Here is a 13,685-nt window from a genome sequence, read left to right on the forward strand (position 1 = left end):
TATTGAGAGATATGAATTTAGTGCCATTGTATTGCCTGTAAGGTGACTGTTACAGTATATTGTCTCTGTTCCTTTCTGATTTACCACTTGTAGGCTCTATCTTTGCTTAGAGGATCCCCTTTAATAATTCCTGTAGAGCTGGTTTGATGTTTGCAAATTCTTTCAGTTTTTGTTTGTCCTGGAAGCTTTTAATCTCTCCTTCTATTTTCAATGATAGCCTAGCTGGATATAGTATTCTTGGCCTCATGTTTTTCTCGTTTAGTGCTCTGAAAATATCATGCCAGCTCTTTCTGGCCTGCCAGGTCTCTGTGGATAAGTCAGCTGCCATCTAATATTTTTATCCTTGTATGTTACAGACTTCTTTTCCCGGGCTGCTTTCAGGATTTTCTCTTTGTCACTGAGACTTGTAAATTTTACTATTAGGTGACAGGGTGTGGGCTTATTCTTATTGATTTTGAGAGGTGTTCTTTGAACCTCCTGAATTTTGATGCTCGTTCCCTTTACCATATTGGGGAAATTCTCCCCAGTAATTCTCTCCAGTATACCTTCTGCTCTCCTCTCTCTTTCTTCTTCTTCTGGAATCCCAATTATTCTAATGTTGTTCATCTTATGGTGTCCCTGTCTCTTGAATTCTCCCTTCATGGTCCAGTAGCTGTTTGTCCCTCTTTTGCTCAGCTTCTTTATTCTCTGTCATTTGGTTTTCTATATCGCTAATTCTTTCTTCTGCCTCATTTATTCTAGCAGCGAGAGCCTCCTCTTTTAATTGCACCTCATTAATAGCTTTTTTGATCTCAAATCGGTTAGATTTTAGTTCTTTTATTTCTTCATAAAGGGCTTTTATATCTCCTGAGAGGGTTTCTCTAACATCTTCCATGCCTTTTCCGAGCCCATCTAGATCCTCGAGAACTGTCATTCTGAACTCTAGATCTGACATATTTTCAATGTCTGTATTGATTAGGTCCCTAGCCTTTGGTACTGCCTCTTGTTCTTTTTTTTTGGTGAGTTTTTCCGCCTTGTCATTTTGTCTAGATAAGAGTATATGAAGGAGCAAGTAAAATACTAAAAGGGTGGCAACAACCCCAGGAAAATATGCTTTAATCAAATCTGAAGAGATCCCAAATCGTGAGGGGGGAGAACGGGGATAAAAAGAGGTTCAAAAAGAAAGAAGGGGGGAAAAAAAAGAAAAAAAGAAAAGAATTTAAAAAAAGAAAACGAATAAAGAAAAGTAAAAAAGAAATATATATATTAGATAAGCTAGTTAAAAAACGTTTAAAAGGAAAAGGGTAAAAGTAAAAAAAATTAGCAAAACAAGAGAAAAAAATGAAAAAGAAAAAAATTAAATTAACGCAAGACTAAAAAAAAATCACAGGGAGAAAGCCATGAGTTCTGTGCTTTGCTTTCTCTTCCTCTGGAATTCTGCTGCTCTTCTTGGTATTGAAACCGCATTCCTTGGTAGGTGAACTTGGTCTCGGCTGGATTTCTTGTTGATCATCTGGGGGAGGGGCCTGGTGTAGTGATTCTCAAGTGTCTTTGCCCCAGGCGGAATTGCACCGCCTTTACCTGGGGGCCGGGTTGAGTCATTTGCTCGGGTTTGCTTTCAGAAGCTTCTCTTCCCTCAGCGTTTTCCATAGAGTTCTGGAGGATGAGAATACAAATGGTGGCCCTCTGGTCTCCTCCCCGATTGAGCTGAGAGCCCAGGGCCCCACTCCTCAGTGCGCCCTCAGAGAACAGCGCCCAGTAACTCCCGTCTGCCTGACCTCCAGCTGCGTTACGAGCTCACCGAGCCTGCGACTGGTTCAAGGTAATCCCGAGCTGCTGCGAGCTTACTGTCGTCTCTGTCTCTCTAGCCGGCTTTCCTGTTCCAATACCCGCAAGCTCTGCGACACTCAGACACCCCCGATCCTTCTGTGACCCTGCGGGACCTGAGGCCATGCTGACCTCGTGTGGGATTCTCCCTGGTTTCGCCTCTGGAGTGATGTCTCTCAGCAAAACAGACTTTTTAAAGTCCTGATTTTGTGCTCCGTTGCTCCACCACTTGCCGGGAGCCAGCCCCTCCCCCCGGGGTCTATCTTCCCTTCACTTTGGATTCACTTCTCCGCTGGTCTTACCTTTCAGAAAGTGGTTGTGTTTTTGTTTCTAGAATTGCTGTTCTTCTCTTTGATCTGAGGATGGATTGCAGGCGTTTGCAATCTTTAGATAAGCTATCTAGCTGATCTCCTGCTAGCTGAACTAGTCGCAGCCTGCTACTTCTCCGCTATCTTAATACATGTAAAAATTTTATTTGAACACTCGAGAGAGGAGGTACTGTGATATGTATGTTTTATGTACTGCTCCTGCATAGATGATCCAGGGAGAATTCTTTTGTCTGGATTTTCTCTTTAGTATAGAAATATATTTAGCATGTTCCATATAAACATGAAAAGACTCATCCTCACTTCACTGTCTATCCCTCCACAACTACCACTTGACTTTTCTACTCTGGTTAATTGCAAAGATCCTTGGTTTCATGTTCTACTTTTATGCTTCCCATCCTCCACATGTTTGGGTTTCCCTTATTATGATTTACTTGTTAAGGTTGAAACTTGTATTTCTGAGTTCCGTGTTCACTTCTATTTTTAGCATTATAAATACATAAGTGAATAAACCAATAATTTTCTTTTTTTTTTTTTGGTAGTTACCAAAGGTGAATTCTTTTTTTAAAATTAATTTATTTATTTTCAGCATAACAGTATTCATTATTTTTCACCACACATAGTGCTCCAAGCAATCCGTGCCCTCTATAATACCCACCACCTGGTACCCCAACCTCCCACACCCCCGCCACTTCAAACCCCTCAGATTGTTATTCAGAGTCCATAGTGTCTCATGATTCACCTCCCCTTCCAATTTCCCCAACTCCCTTCTCCTCTCTAACTCCCCATGTCCTCCATGCTATTTGTTATGTTCCACAAATAAGTGAAACCATCTGATAATTGACTCTCTCTGCTTGACTTATTTCACTCAGCATAATCTCTTCCAGTCCCGTCCATGTGCTACAAAAGTTGGGTATTTATCCTTTCTGATGGAGGCATAATACTCCATAGTGTATATAGACCACATCTTCCTTATCCATTCGTCCGTTGAAGGGTATCTTGTTTTTTTTCCACAGTTTGGCGACTGTGCACATTAGTGCTCTAAACATTGGGGTACAGATGGCTCTTCTTTTCACGACAGCTGTATCTTTGGTGTAAATACCCAGGAGTGCAATTGCAGGGTCACAGGGAAGCTCTATTTTTAATTTCTTGAGGAATCTCCACACTGTTCTCCAAAGAGGCTGCACCATCTTGAGTTCCCACCAACAATGGAAGAGGGTTCCCCTTTCTCCACATCCCCTCCAATGCATGTTGTTTCCTGTCTTGTTGATTTTGGCCATTCTAACTGGTGTAAGGTGATATCTCAATTTGGTTTTAATTTGAATATCCCTGAGGGCTAGTAATGTTGAACATTTTTTCATGCATCTGATAGCAACTTCTTTCAAGATATGTCTCCAAATGCAAAGAAAACAAAAGCGAAAATAAACTTTTGGGACTTCGTCAATATCAAAAGCTTCTGCACAGCAAAGGTAACAGTCAGAAAAACAAAGAGGCAACCCACGGAATGGGAGAAGATATTTGCAAATGACAGTACAGACAAAAGGTTGATATCCAGGATCTATAATGAACTCCTCAAACTCAAAAGACACAAAACAGACAATCATATCAAAAAATGGGCAGAAGATATGAACAGACACTTCTCCAATCAAGACATACAAATGGCTATCAGACACATGAACCAATAATTTTCTTAAACCAACAGACAGCCACAGCAAACTCTCAGCTCTGGGCTGGGTTGGGTTGTCCCTCAGATGACCTCAGCTAGATGCTGTTGACTTTCATACTCAGACCAAATTCAGTCCCTACTTGGCAGTAAAACTCATCTAGATTGAGTCTCCGTGAGAAAGGTCTCTACATGGAAATCAAAATACCTGTATGGTTGGTAGATGATGGGGGCTGAAGCTCTTTCCCCAAACAAGACAGTAGGAATGAGTCAGTTTCCAGTGCCCCATCCAGACTTAGGACTGCACAAGAAAAGACTAGGTCTTGTCCAGTCTGAGGTTTCCCATGATGTGGACTGCAGCAGAGGAGGTATTTACAGCTGCTTTTGTCTGCTCATTGGATACATTTCCTTCTTGTTCCTCCCTCTTTTAGGCACATGATTTCCCTGACAAACACTAGTGTGGACAGAAATGAAATTTTTCCTGTTGAATTTCTGTTCCTAGGAAACCTAGTGATAAGCCAGGTGAAGTCAGTTTTTCTTACTCTTTTTCTATATCTTCTTCTATCTTTCAGGGATCTAAACTCCCAGCACATCATCCCACTCCTGAGTGAGTGTTTTCTCCTGTTTACAACTGAAAAATCAACCCTGACTAGGTCCATTGACTTGTGGAGACACAACCCCTGATGTCTCTAGAATGTTACTTTTACCTTTTTAAACAAAGATGAAAAGTTTTTCCTTTAATATAAAACCCTGGCCACTAATCTCACAATTCTATCTCAAGTTCAGAGCTATGGCTTAAAATGTCACTATGAAATATTTGTTACTTGTAAGAGATATATTTAGATCTTTTTGTACACATAATCTGAGTTTAGCATCTTACAGGAGTTATCTAATTTAATACTGATACAAGTCCATTCTGTGAGGAAGCACTAGTGTGAACTTCATTCCCTATGGAGAAATGGGGCTTGAAGAATTTAGTGTTCATCTCAAAGTTATCATTGCAGAAAGGGATGGGTGCTGATTGCGTTCTGTCAGGATGCCCCCAGGTTTCAAACTCTGCTGCAGTGGTTCCAACCAGAGGTAGTTCTTTTCCCCTGGCATTGCTAGCAATGTCTGAGGGATGATGGTAAATACCTCCAAGGAGCGGGACAGCTTCCAAAACGAAAAAAAATAAAAAATGAGACTACCTTGAAATGTCAAATTGAGAATGTGAGAAAATGTACTCTAGATCATCACTTTACAATTTCAAATTGCTAGGAATCATCTGGGATTCTAGTTTAAATGCAGATTCTGCTCTAGTGGGTGCTGGTGGGCCCAGGAATTCAACATTTTTAACAAGCTCCTGAGTGATGTTAATGCTGCAGGTCGTAGTCTGTGGACCACTATTTGAGTAGCAAGGCTGTTGTCCTATGATAGTAGAAGGCACATATGGTTGTTGAGGTTCTTCACAGAAAAAATCATCTTTGCATAAAATTTTGAATTACAAGTATATCCAGTTATTATAGGGACTGTGATAAATTCTGTGTTTATTTCTTTTATTTATGGACCATTGAGTGGAACCAAATAAAATACTTTTAGAAAAGACTTTGGTGTAGCAAAATAGTCCACACACTAATCAATGGAAACTTTTAAAATGTTATTGTGTTTAGTAAGTGGGAGTTTAAGGTAACACATGAAATAAGGCTGCTAATCAGCTGTATTTAACCTAAGATTGGCCAAGATTATGAAAGTGGAACTACCATAATCACCATTGTCCTCTGAATGTGGGACAGGAAGGAAGAATGGTTGGATCAGAGAGAGATGTGAAGATTCCTCCTTGCTGCATTTGAAGATGGAGAAGGGATAATGAGCCAAAGAATGCCTGTTGGCCCTAGAAACTGCAGTAGGAAAGATAAGAGGTGGTGGGTATTATAGAGGGCATGGATTTCATGGAGCACTAGGTGTGGTGCAAAAAATAATGAATACTGTTTTGCTGAAAATAAATAAAAATAAATTTATAAAAAGTCTTTCCTAGAGCATGCAGAAAGAACAAGGACCTGAAGTAATGTTGATTTTAGCCCACTGAGTCTTAGTTCAGGGTTCTGATGTCTAAGACTATAAGGGCATAAATTTGTTTCTTTGAAACCTCTCTTGTGGTGATTTATTACAGAAGATAGGAATAAAATATAGAAATTTATCCAATAAAATATTTCAGGGAAGGTGTATGTTAGTCTCTCAATCAATTAATTTCTCTCCTCTTGGGTTAGGGCATTGTGTGTTGAATCCAATATTACACGTAATACAAATATTAAAGCAAATCTGGGGCTTATGCTGAACACCAAGGAAGTAGAAACAATCATCAGAAGTTATTATCAACAGTTATATGCCAATAAGCTAAGCAACCTAGATGAAATGGAAGCATTCCTGGAAAACTATAAACTACCAAAATTGAACCAGGAAGAAATTGACAACCTGAATAGACCAATATCTAGTAATGAGATTGAAGCAGCAATCAAAAACCTCCCAAAACACAAGAGCCCAGGGCCTGTCAGATTCCCTGGTGAATTCTACCAAACTTTCAAAGAAGACATAACACCTATTCTCCTGAAGCAGTTTCAAAAAATGAAAGCAGAAGGAAAACTTCCAGACTCTTTTCATGAAGCCAGCATTACCCTGATCTCCAAACCAGGCAAAGACCCCACCAAAAAGGAAAATTTCAGACCAATATCACTGATGAATATGGATGCTAAGATTCTCAACAAGATCCTAGCAAACAGGATCTACCAGATAATTAAAAAGATTATCCACCATGCCAAGGTGGGATTCATCCCTGGGCTACAAGGATGGTTCAACATTCGCTAAGCAGTCAATGTGATAAAACAAATTAATATGAGAAGAGAAAAGAACCACATGGTCCTCTCAATTGATGCAGAATAAACATTTGACAAAATCCAGCATCCGTTCCGGACTAAAACCCTTCAAAGTATAGGGATAGAGAGAAAATTCCTGAACTTCATCAAATTTATTTATGAAAGACCCACAGCAAATATCATCCTCAATGGGAAAAAGCTTGCAGCCTTCCCACTGAGATCAGGAACACGAAAAGGATGCCCACTCTCACCATTCTAGTTCAACATAGTATTAGAAGTCCTAGCAACAGCAATCAGACAACAAAGAGAAATAAAATGTATCCAAATTCGTAATGAAGAAGTCAAACTCTCTCTCTTTGCAGATGACATGATTCTTTATATGGAAAACCCAAAAGACTCCACCCCCAAACTACTAGATCTCATACAGCAATTCAGTAACGTGGCAGGATACAAAGTCAATGTACAGAAATCAGTGGCTTTATTATACACTAATAAGGAAAATACAGAAAGGGAAATTAGAGAATTGATTCCATTTACTATAGCACCAAGAACCATAAGATACCTGGGAAGAAACCTAACCAAGGAGGTGAAGGATCTGTACTCGAGGAACTACAGAACACTCATGAAAGAAATTAAAGAAGACACAAAAAGATGGAAGACCATTCCATGCTCTTGGATCGGAAGAATAAACATTGTTAAAATGTTTATACTGCCTAGAGCAATCTATACTTTTAATGCCATTCTGATCAAAATTCCACCGGTATTCTTCAAAGAGCTGGAGCAAATAATCCAAAAATTTGTATGGAATCAGAAGAGACCCTGAATCGCTAAGGAAATGTTGAAAAACAAAAATAAAACAGGGGGCATCACGTTACCTGATTTCAAGCTTTACTACAAAGCTGTGATCACCAAGACAGCATGGTACTGGTATAAAAACAGACACGTAGACCAGTGGAACAGAGAAGAGAGCCCAGATATGGAACCTGAATTCTATGGGCAAATCATCTTCAACAAAACAGGAAAAAATATACAGTGGAAAAAAGACAGACTCTTCAATAAATGGTGCTGGGAAAACTGGGCAGCTATATGTAGAAGAATGAAACTCGACCATTCATTTACACCGTACACAAAGATAAACTCAAAATGGATAAATGACCTCAGTGTGAGACAGGAATCCATCAGAATCCTAGAGGAGAACATAGGCAGTAATCTCTTCAATATCAGCCACAGCAACTTCTTTCAAGATATGTCTCCAAAGGCAAAGGAAACAAAAGCGAAAATGAACTTTTGGGACTTCATCAAAATCAAAAGCTTCTGCACAGCAAAGGAAACAGTCAACAAAACAAAGAGGCAACCCACGGAATGGGAGAAGATATTTGCAAATGACAATACAGACAAAAGGTTGATATCCAGGATCTATAAAGAACTCCTTGGGAAGCCTAGGTGGCTCAGTTGGTTAAGCAGCTGCCTTCAGCTCAGGTCATGATCCCAGCGTCCTGGGATCAAGTCCCACATTGGGCTTCTTGCTCCGCAGGGAGTCTGCTTCTCCCTCTGACTCTGCCTGCCACTCTGTCTGCCTGTGCTCTCTCTCTCTTTCTCTGACAAATAAATAAATAAAATCTTAAAAAAAAAGAACTCCTCAAACTCAACACACACAAATCAGGCAATCATATTAAAAAATGGGCAGAAGATATGAACAGACACTTCTCCAATCAAGACCTACAAATGGCTATCAGACACATGGAAAAATGTTCATCATCACTAGCCCTCAGGGAGATTCAAATTAAAACCACATTGAGATATCACCTTACACCAGTTAGAATGGCCAATATTAGCAAGACAGGAAACAACATGTGTTGGAGAGGATGTATAGAAAGGGGAACCCTCTTCCACTGTTGGTGGGAATGCAAGTTGGTGCAGCCTCTTTGGAGAACAGTGTGGAGATTCCTCAAGAAATTAAAAATAGAGCTTCCCTATGTCCCTGCAATTGCACTCCTGGGTATTTACTCCAAAGATACAGATGTAATGAAAGGAATAGCCATCTGTACTCCAATGTGTATAGCAGCAATAGCTATGGTCGCCAAACTGTGGAAAGAACCAAGATGCCCTTCAGCGGACGAATTGATAAGGAAGATGTGGTTCATATACACTATGGAGTATTATGCCTCCTTCAGAAAGGACGAATACCCAACTTTTGTAGCAACATGGACGGGACTGGAAGAGATTATGCTGAGTGAAATCAGTCAAACAGAGAGAGTCAATTATCATATGGTTTCACTTATTTGTGGAGCATATCAAATTGCATGGATGACATGGGGAGATAGGAGAAGGGAGGACTTGGTGTAGTTTAAAAGTAATGAATACTGTCATGCTGAAAAATAAATAAATAAATAGTTGTGGTGACTAAGACCAGCTTTCCCATGGAGTGGTATTCAGTAAATCAAAAGAAAAAATAATCACTATGCTATATTTTATTTGAGAAGAAATTATTTTTAAAACATTTCTGTAGCCCTTTGAATAAAAGACAATGTCCAATTCTTCACATTCAAGCCTAGAAATGACATTGAGACATAGGAAAATGACAAAGGGAAAATCACTTGGATATCAGAGATATCACAAAGCTTAATAAAATAAGTTACATCAAGCAGATAGAGTCAATTATCATATGGTTTCACTTATTTGTGGAGCATAACAAATAGCATAGAGGACATGGTGAGTTAGAGAGGAGAAGGGAGTTGGGAGGAATTGGAAGGGGAGGTGAACCATGAGAGACAATGGACTCTGAAAAACAATCTGAGCGTTTTGAAGGGGTGGGGGGTGGGAGCCCGGGATACCAGGTAGTGGGTACTATTGAGGGCACGGATTGCATGGAGCACTGGGTGTGGTGCAAAAATAATGAACACTCTTATGCGGAAAATAAAAAAAAATAAAATAGTTACATATACTGTATGAGAAATCAAATCACAAACAAAGAAAGTCTACTAAATAAATTAAGGAAACAAGCTCTACTTCCACCCTCATGATAAAAATTCACAACTTCTGACTCAAAGGTTTTGGGCCCAGGCATTTCTTTAGCCCCAAGATGTTTCACCCTTTTAGAGCTGCCATCCCAGAGAATCTCATCAGAGCCCTCTTTATGTCTTTGTTCCTCAGGCTGTAGATGAAGGGATTCAGCATGGGTGTGACCACTGTGTACATTACTGAGGCTACTGCACCTGAGTGGGAGCTCTGGGTAGCAGCAGAACTAAGGTACACTCCTAGGCTCGTACAGTAAAATAAGGAGACAACTGAGAGGTGAGATGTACAGGTGGAAAATGCTTTATACTTTCCCTCAGCTGATGAGATTCCACTTATCAAGGAAACTATCTTACCATAAGAGTAGAGGATCCCAGCCAGGGGAGCACCACCCAGCAACATAGCTGAAAAATACATCACCATATTATTGAGAAAGGTGTCAGAACATGCAAGTTGGATCATCTGATTGAGTTCACAGAAAAAGTGGGGGATTTCCACCTCTATGCAGAAGGACAACTGCAGTAGCATTAAGGTTTCTAACAAGGAATGCAGGAAACTTATCCCCCAAGTCACTAGAACTAGTAGTCCACAGAGCCAGGGGTTCATGATGACCAAGTATTGGAGGGGGTGACAGATGGCCACAAAGCGGTCATAAGCCATTACAGTCAGGAGAAAGACATCTAATCCTGAAAAGAATATGAAAAAAAACATCTGGCTGAGGCAGCCTTCGTAAGTAATCACTTTGCTCTGTGTCTGGATGTTCCTCAGCATCTTGGGGATGGTGGTGGAGGTGAAACAGGTGTCTGCAAAGGACAGGTTCACCAGGAAGAAGTACATGGGGGTGTGGAGGTGGGAGTCAGAGCTGACAGCCAGGATGAGCAGCAGGTTTCCAAACAGAGTGATCAGGTACATGGAGAGGAAAAGCCCAAATATGAGGGGCTGCAGTTCTGGGTCCTCTGAAAATCCAAGAAGAAGAAATTTTGACATTCCTGTATTGTTTCCTGGGTCCATTGTTGGAGCTGACTACCACTACAGGGGAAATAACAAGATTAATTTTCACAGAATTGAGCATTGCTTACATTGTGGAAAAGCTACAAATCATATTTTCCAGTAAGGGAATTAATTTCAATATTTTGTGAATGGATCTGGGTCCCTTGAGAGGAACCTCAGTTCCTCTCTGATTAAAAATTTCCATCCAAACATAAGATTGGCCTGTTCCCCAACAGGTCAGGTATTATAAAATTTTAATAAGAAATTATATCACACAGTTTAGGAAATCTAGAATGTTGAAACTGTTTGAACTAGTCATTAAGTAGAGGGTGCAGAATAGCAATAGTCCCTATAATTCAAGGATGGGGATATGATAGAAGCAAATGTAAAGACTAATTAATCATGAGATGGGGACAGATGCCATGAAAACAAAAACAAAAACAGAAGCAGTTTAAAGGAGACAATGGGTGGGGTGTTATGGTGGGTGTTCAGGCAAGACTGGCTAAGAAGGTAACATTTGAATAAAGACCTCAAGAAAGAGGGTGGAATACAGGAGGTCTTCCTGGAAGAGGGAACAGTCAGTTAAAAGGTGCTGAGCACCTGCTTCTGTCAGAAAATCAAAGCTCAGGGGGAAGCCAGTGTTTCGAGGCGATTGGTCATAAAGGAGAGTGATGACTGATGGTGGCAGTTAATTCTGTAGAGTCACGTGGCCTTATAGCTGCTTAAAGTTCAAGACACAGGGACTTCGTCATCCACACTATGTACCTCTTGCTCTTTATGAATCCAGTTACAATAGTGTCCTGTCAATTGAACATCGTTACTTCATATCATCTGTTGATTGAGTTCAGCCTGTGTATTATAAGGGTAACCTTGTGATAAAGGAGCCTGTGTATTCCTGCTCTGAGGAACGCTGTCACTCATCATGGACCGCACACACACACACACACTCATGCACACACACACACAGAGAATCACATACACAGAACACAGCACATCATGTACTCCTGGTGTGTATTATTCTATGCCCTTCTCACCCCACCCGCCACCTGCCCCAGCACACAGCTTAGAATATGAATGGATACACATCGTATCCATAAGGTATGTAGACTTTACCATAGGGAACATAGAAATATTACCCAGAAATTCCTATTTCTAGACTCCCAGGGTCAAATTATCTTGGGCTTGTATTTGGAAATGAACACTTTTTGTAAAAAAAGTGTTTTCTTTACACTTTGTGTAAAGAACATTAATAATTGTGTTCAATAAATAGATAGAGAAAGAGAGAGGAGAGAGGAAAAGGTGTATGGAGGGAGAGAGACATGAGATGGACATAAAGAGTAAAATGATCTAATGAGCTCTGTTGTCCTGAAAGGCTGTAAGGAAGGAAAGCGTCCTTGGTGCTGATAGCATCCAATCCTGGCTAGATCCCAATTATGCTGAGCAAAATTAATAAAAGAGCAAAAACAATTCGCCCAAAAGACAAAGGTAGTGACATATTTATGGTGAAGCACCTTCCAGATTGAATATCAGAGAGAAAAATGAGTAAAGAGAGTAAACCAACACTGCACAAAATTAGGCATTTCTATTGCCAGACAGCAAAATGCAGATTTTTTTTCCCCTGTGCCTTTTCTATATTTTTTAACCCACTGATTTTTATTTGGTCCAATAGAGAATGAGGTGAGCCCCTTTATCACTTTTCTTATGTGATATTCTTCTGTGTTTATTTGTCATTCTTAGCCTTTGGGTTTTAGTCACTTTCTTGACTAGTCTGTTGAGCACCACTACTCACAGTTATGTTCCTTGTCCAACATGCAAAGGCCTCCCTGGACTCTGTAAAACCCTAGACACCCTGTGGCAATCTATCCTCTTACTCTGAATACTGCTCATGTCACTTATCTGAACATATTATCTCATACTCATGTTTATCTCACAGCACTCTTACCTGTCACTCTGAGATAAGGACTAAAGAATTAACAACTTCACCTGCACTCTTCATCTTTTTCTTTATGTAAGTGATTGTATATGCACTTATATTGGAAGAAATTCAAGCAAATGAGACCTTCTGAAATACAAAGAATGACTGAAGAGATAAAACCAGGTTAAAAAGAGCAGTTTCAGCACCACTACACTGACAATATTGAGGGGAATTTAGAGAACTAACTTGAAACAAGACCTAGAGGAGCAGTAATTCCACAAAATAAACATGGATGAATAAGGAAATTCCCTAAGGCCTTAAATACAAGGGTATAACATTAAAAAGTTCTTAGAAATTTATGTCTATGTATCTTAATACATGTAATTATTGAATGAATTTGTTTATCTTTATATACTGGATTTATTATAGCAATCTTCAATATAATAAACATGTTTTCCTGACAAACACAAAAAAAATGAAACCAAATTTTAAGCACAGAGCAGATGCTCTTTCAGCTGTGTTGGATGAATAAGGAATTAAGTATGAAAAACAATTTGAGGGTTTTGAAGGGGTGGGGGGTGGGAGGTCGGGGTACCAGGTGGTGGGTATTATAGAGGGCACGGATTGCATGGAGCACGGGTTGTGGTGCAAAAATGATGAATACTGTTATGTTGAAAATAAATAAAAAATAATTTTTAAAAAAAGGAATTAGGTCTCATTATATACGAACTTGAGAATAAAAGAACATTTTTTAGAAGATTTTATTGATTTATTTGACAGAGAGAGAGAGAGAAAGAGAGAGAACAGCAGGGAGAGTGGAAGAAGGAGAAGCAGGCTCCCCGCTGAGCAGGAAGTCTAATGTGGGACTTTATCCCAGGACTCCAAGATCAGGACCTGAGCTGAAGGCAGTTGCTTAACCAGCTGAGCCAGCCAGCACCCTAAGAATAAAAGAATCTAAAAATGTATTTTAGTGTGGGAAGAAACGGTATCTAAAGTTTTAGTTTTATCTCATATAAAGATATATGGGACAAGTGTGCTTGTTCAACAAAGAATTGTTGAACACACACACACGCACACACAACCAACCAAAATAAAAACAAAACAAAACAAAAAAACTTAGG

General features: G+C 39.8%; 1 protein-coding gene across 1 annotated transcript; it reads right to left on the bottom strand.

The window, feature by feature from the left end:
- Positions 1–9,731: 9,731 nt before the first annotated feature.
- Positions 9,732–10,670, bottom strand: LOC309853022 (olfactory receptor-like protein OLF4; the record flags this gene model as incomplete). The annotated part of the gene is made up of 1 exon (XM_082710630.1): positions 9,732–10,670. One exon carries the CDS (start codon positions 10,668–10,670, stop codon positions 9,732–9,734), a length of 939 nt encoding a protein of 312 aa, XP_082566756.1.
- Between the last annotated feature and the right edge of the window lie 3,015 nt (positions 10,671–13,685).

Source organism: Mustela nivalis (genome assembly GCF_964662115.1).
Source record: "Mustela nivalis genome assembly, chromosome: 1".
Classification (NCBI taxonomy): domain Eukaryota; kingdom Metazoa; phylum Chordata; class Mammalia; order Carnivora; family Mustelidae; genus Mustela; species Mustela nivalis.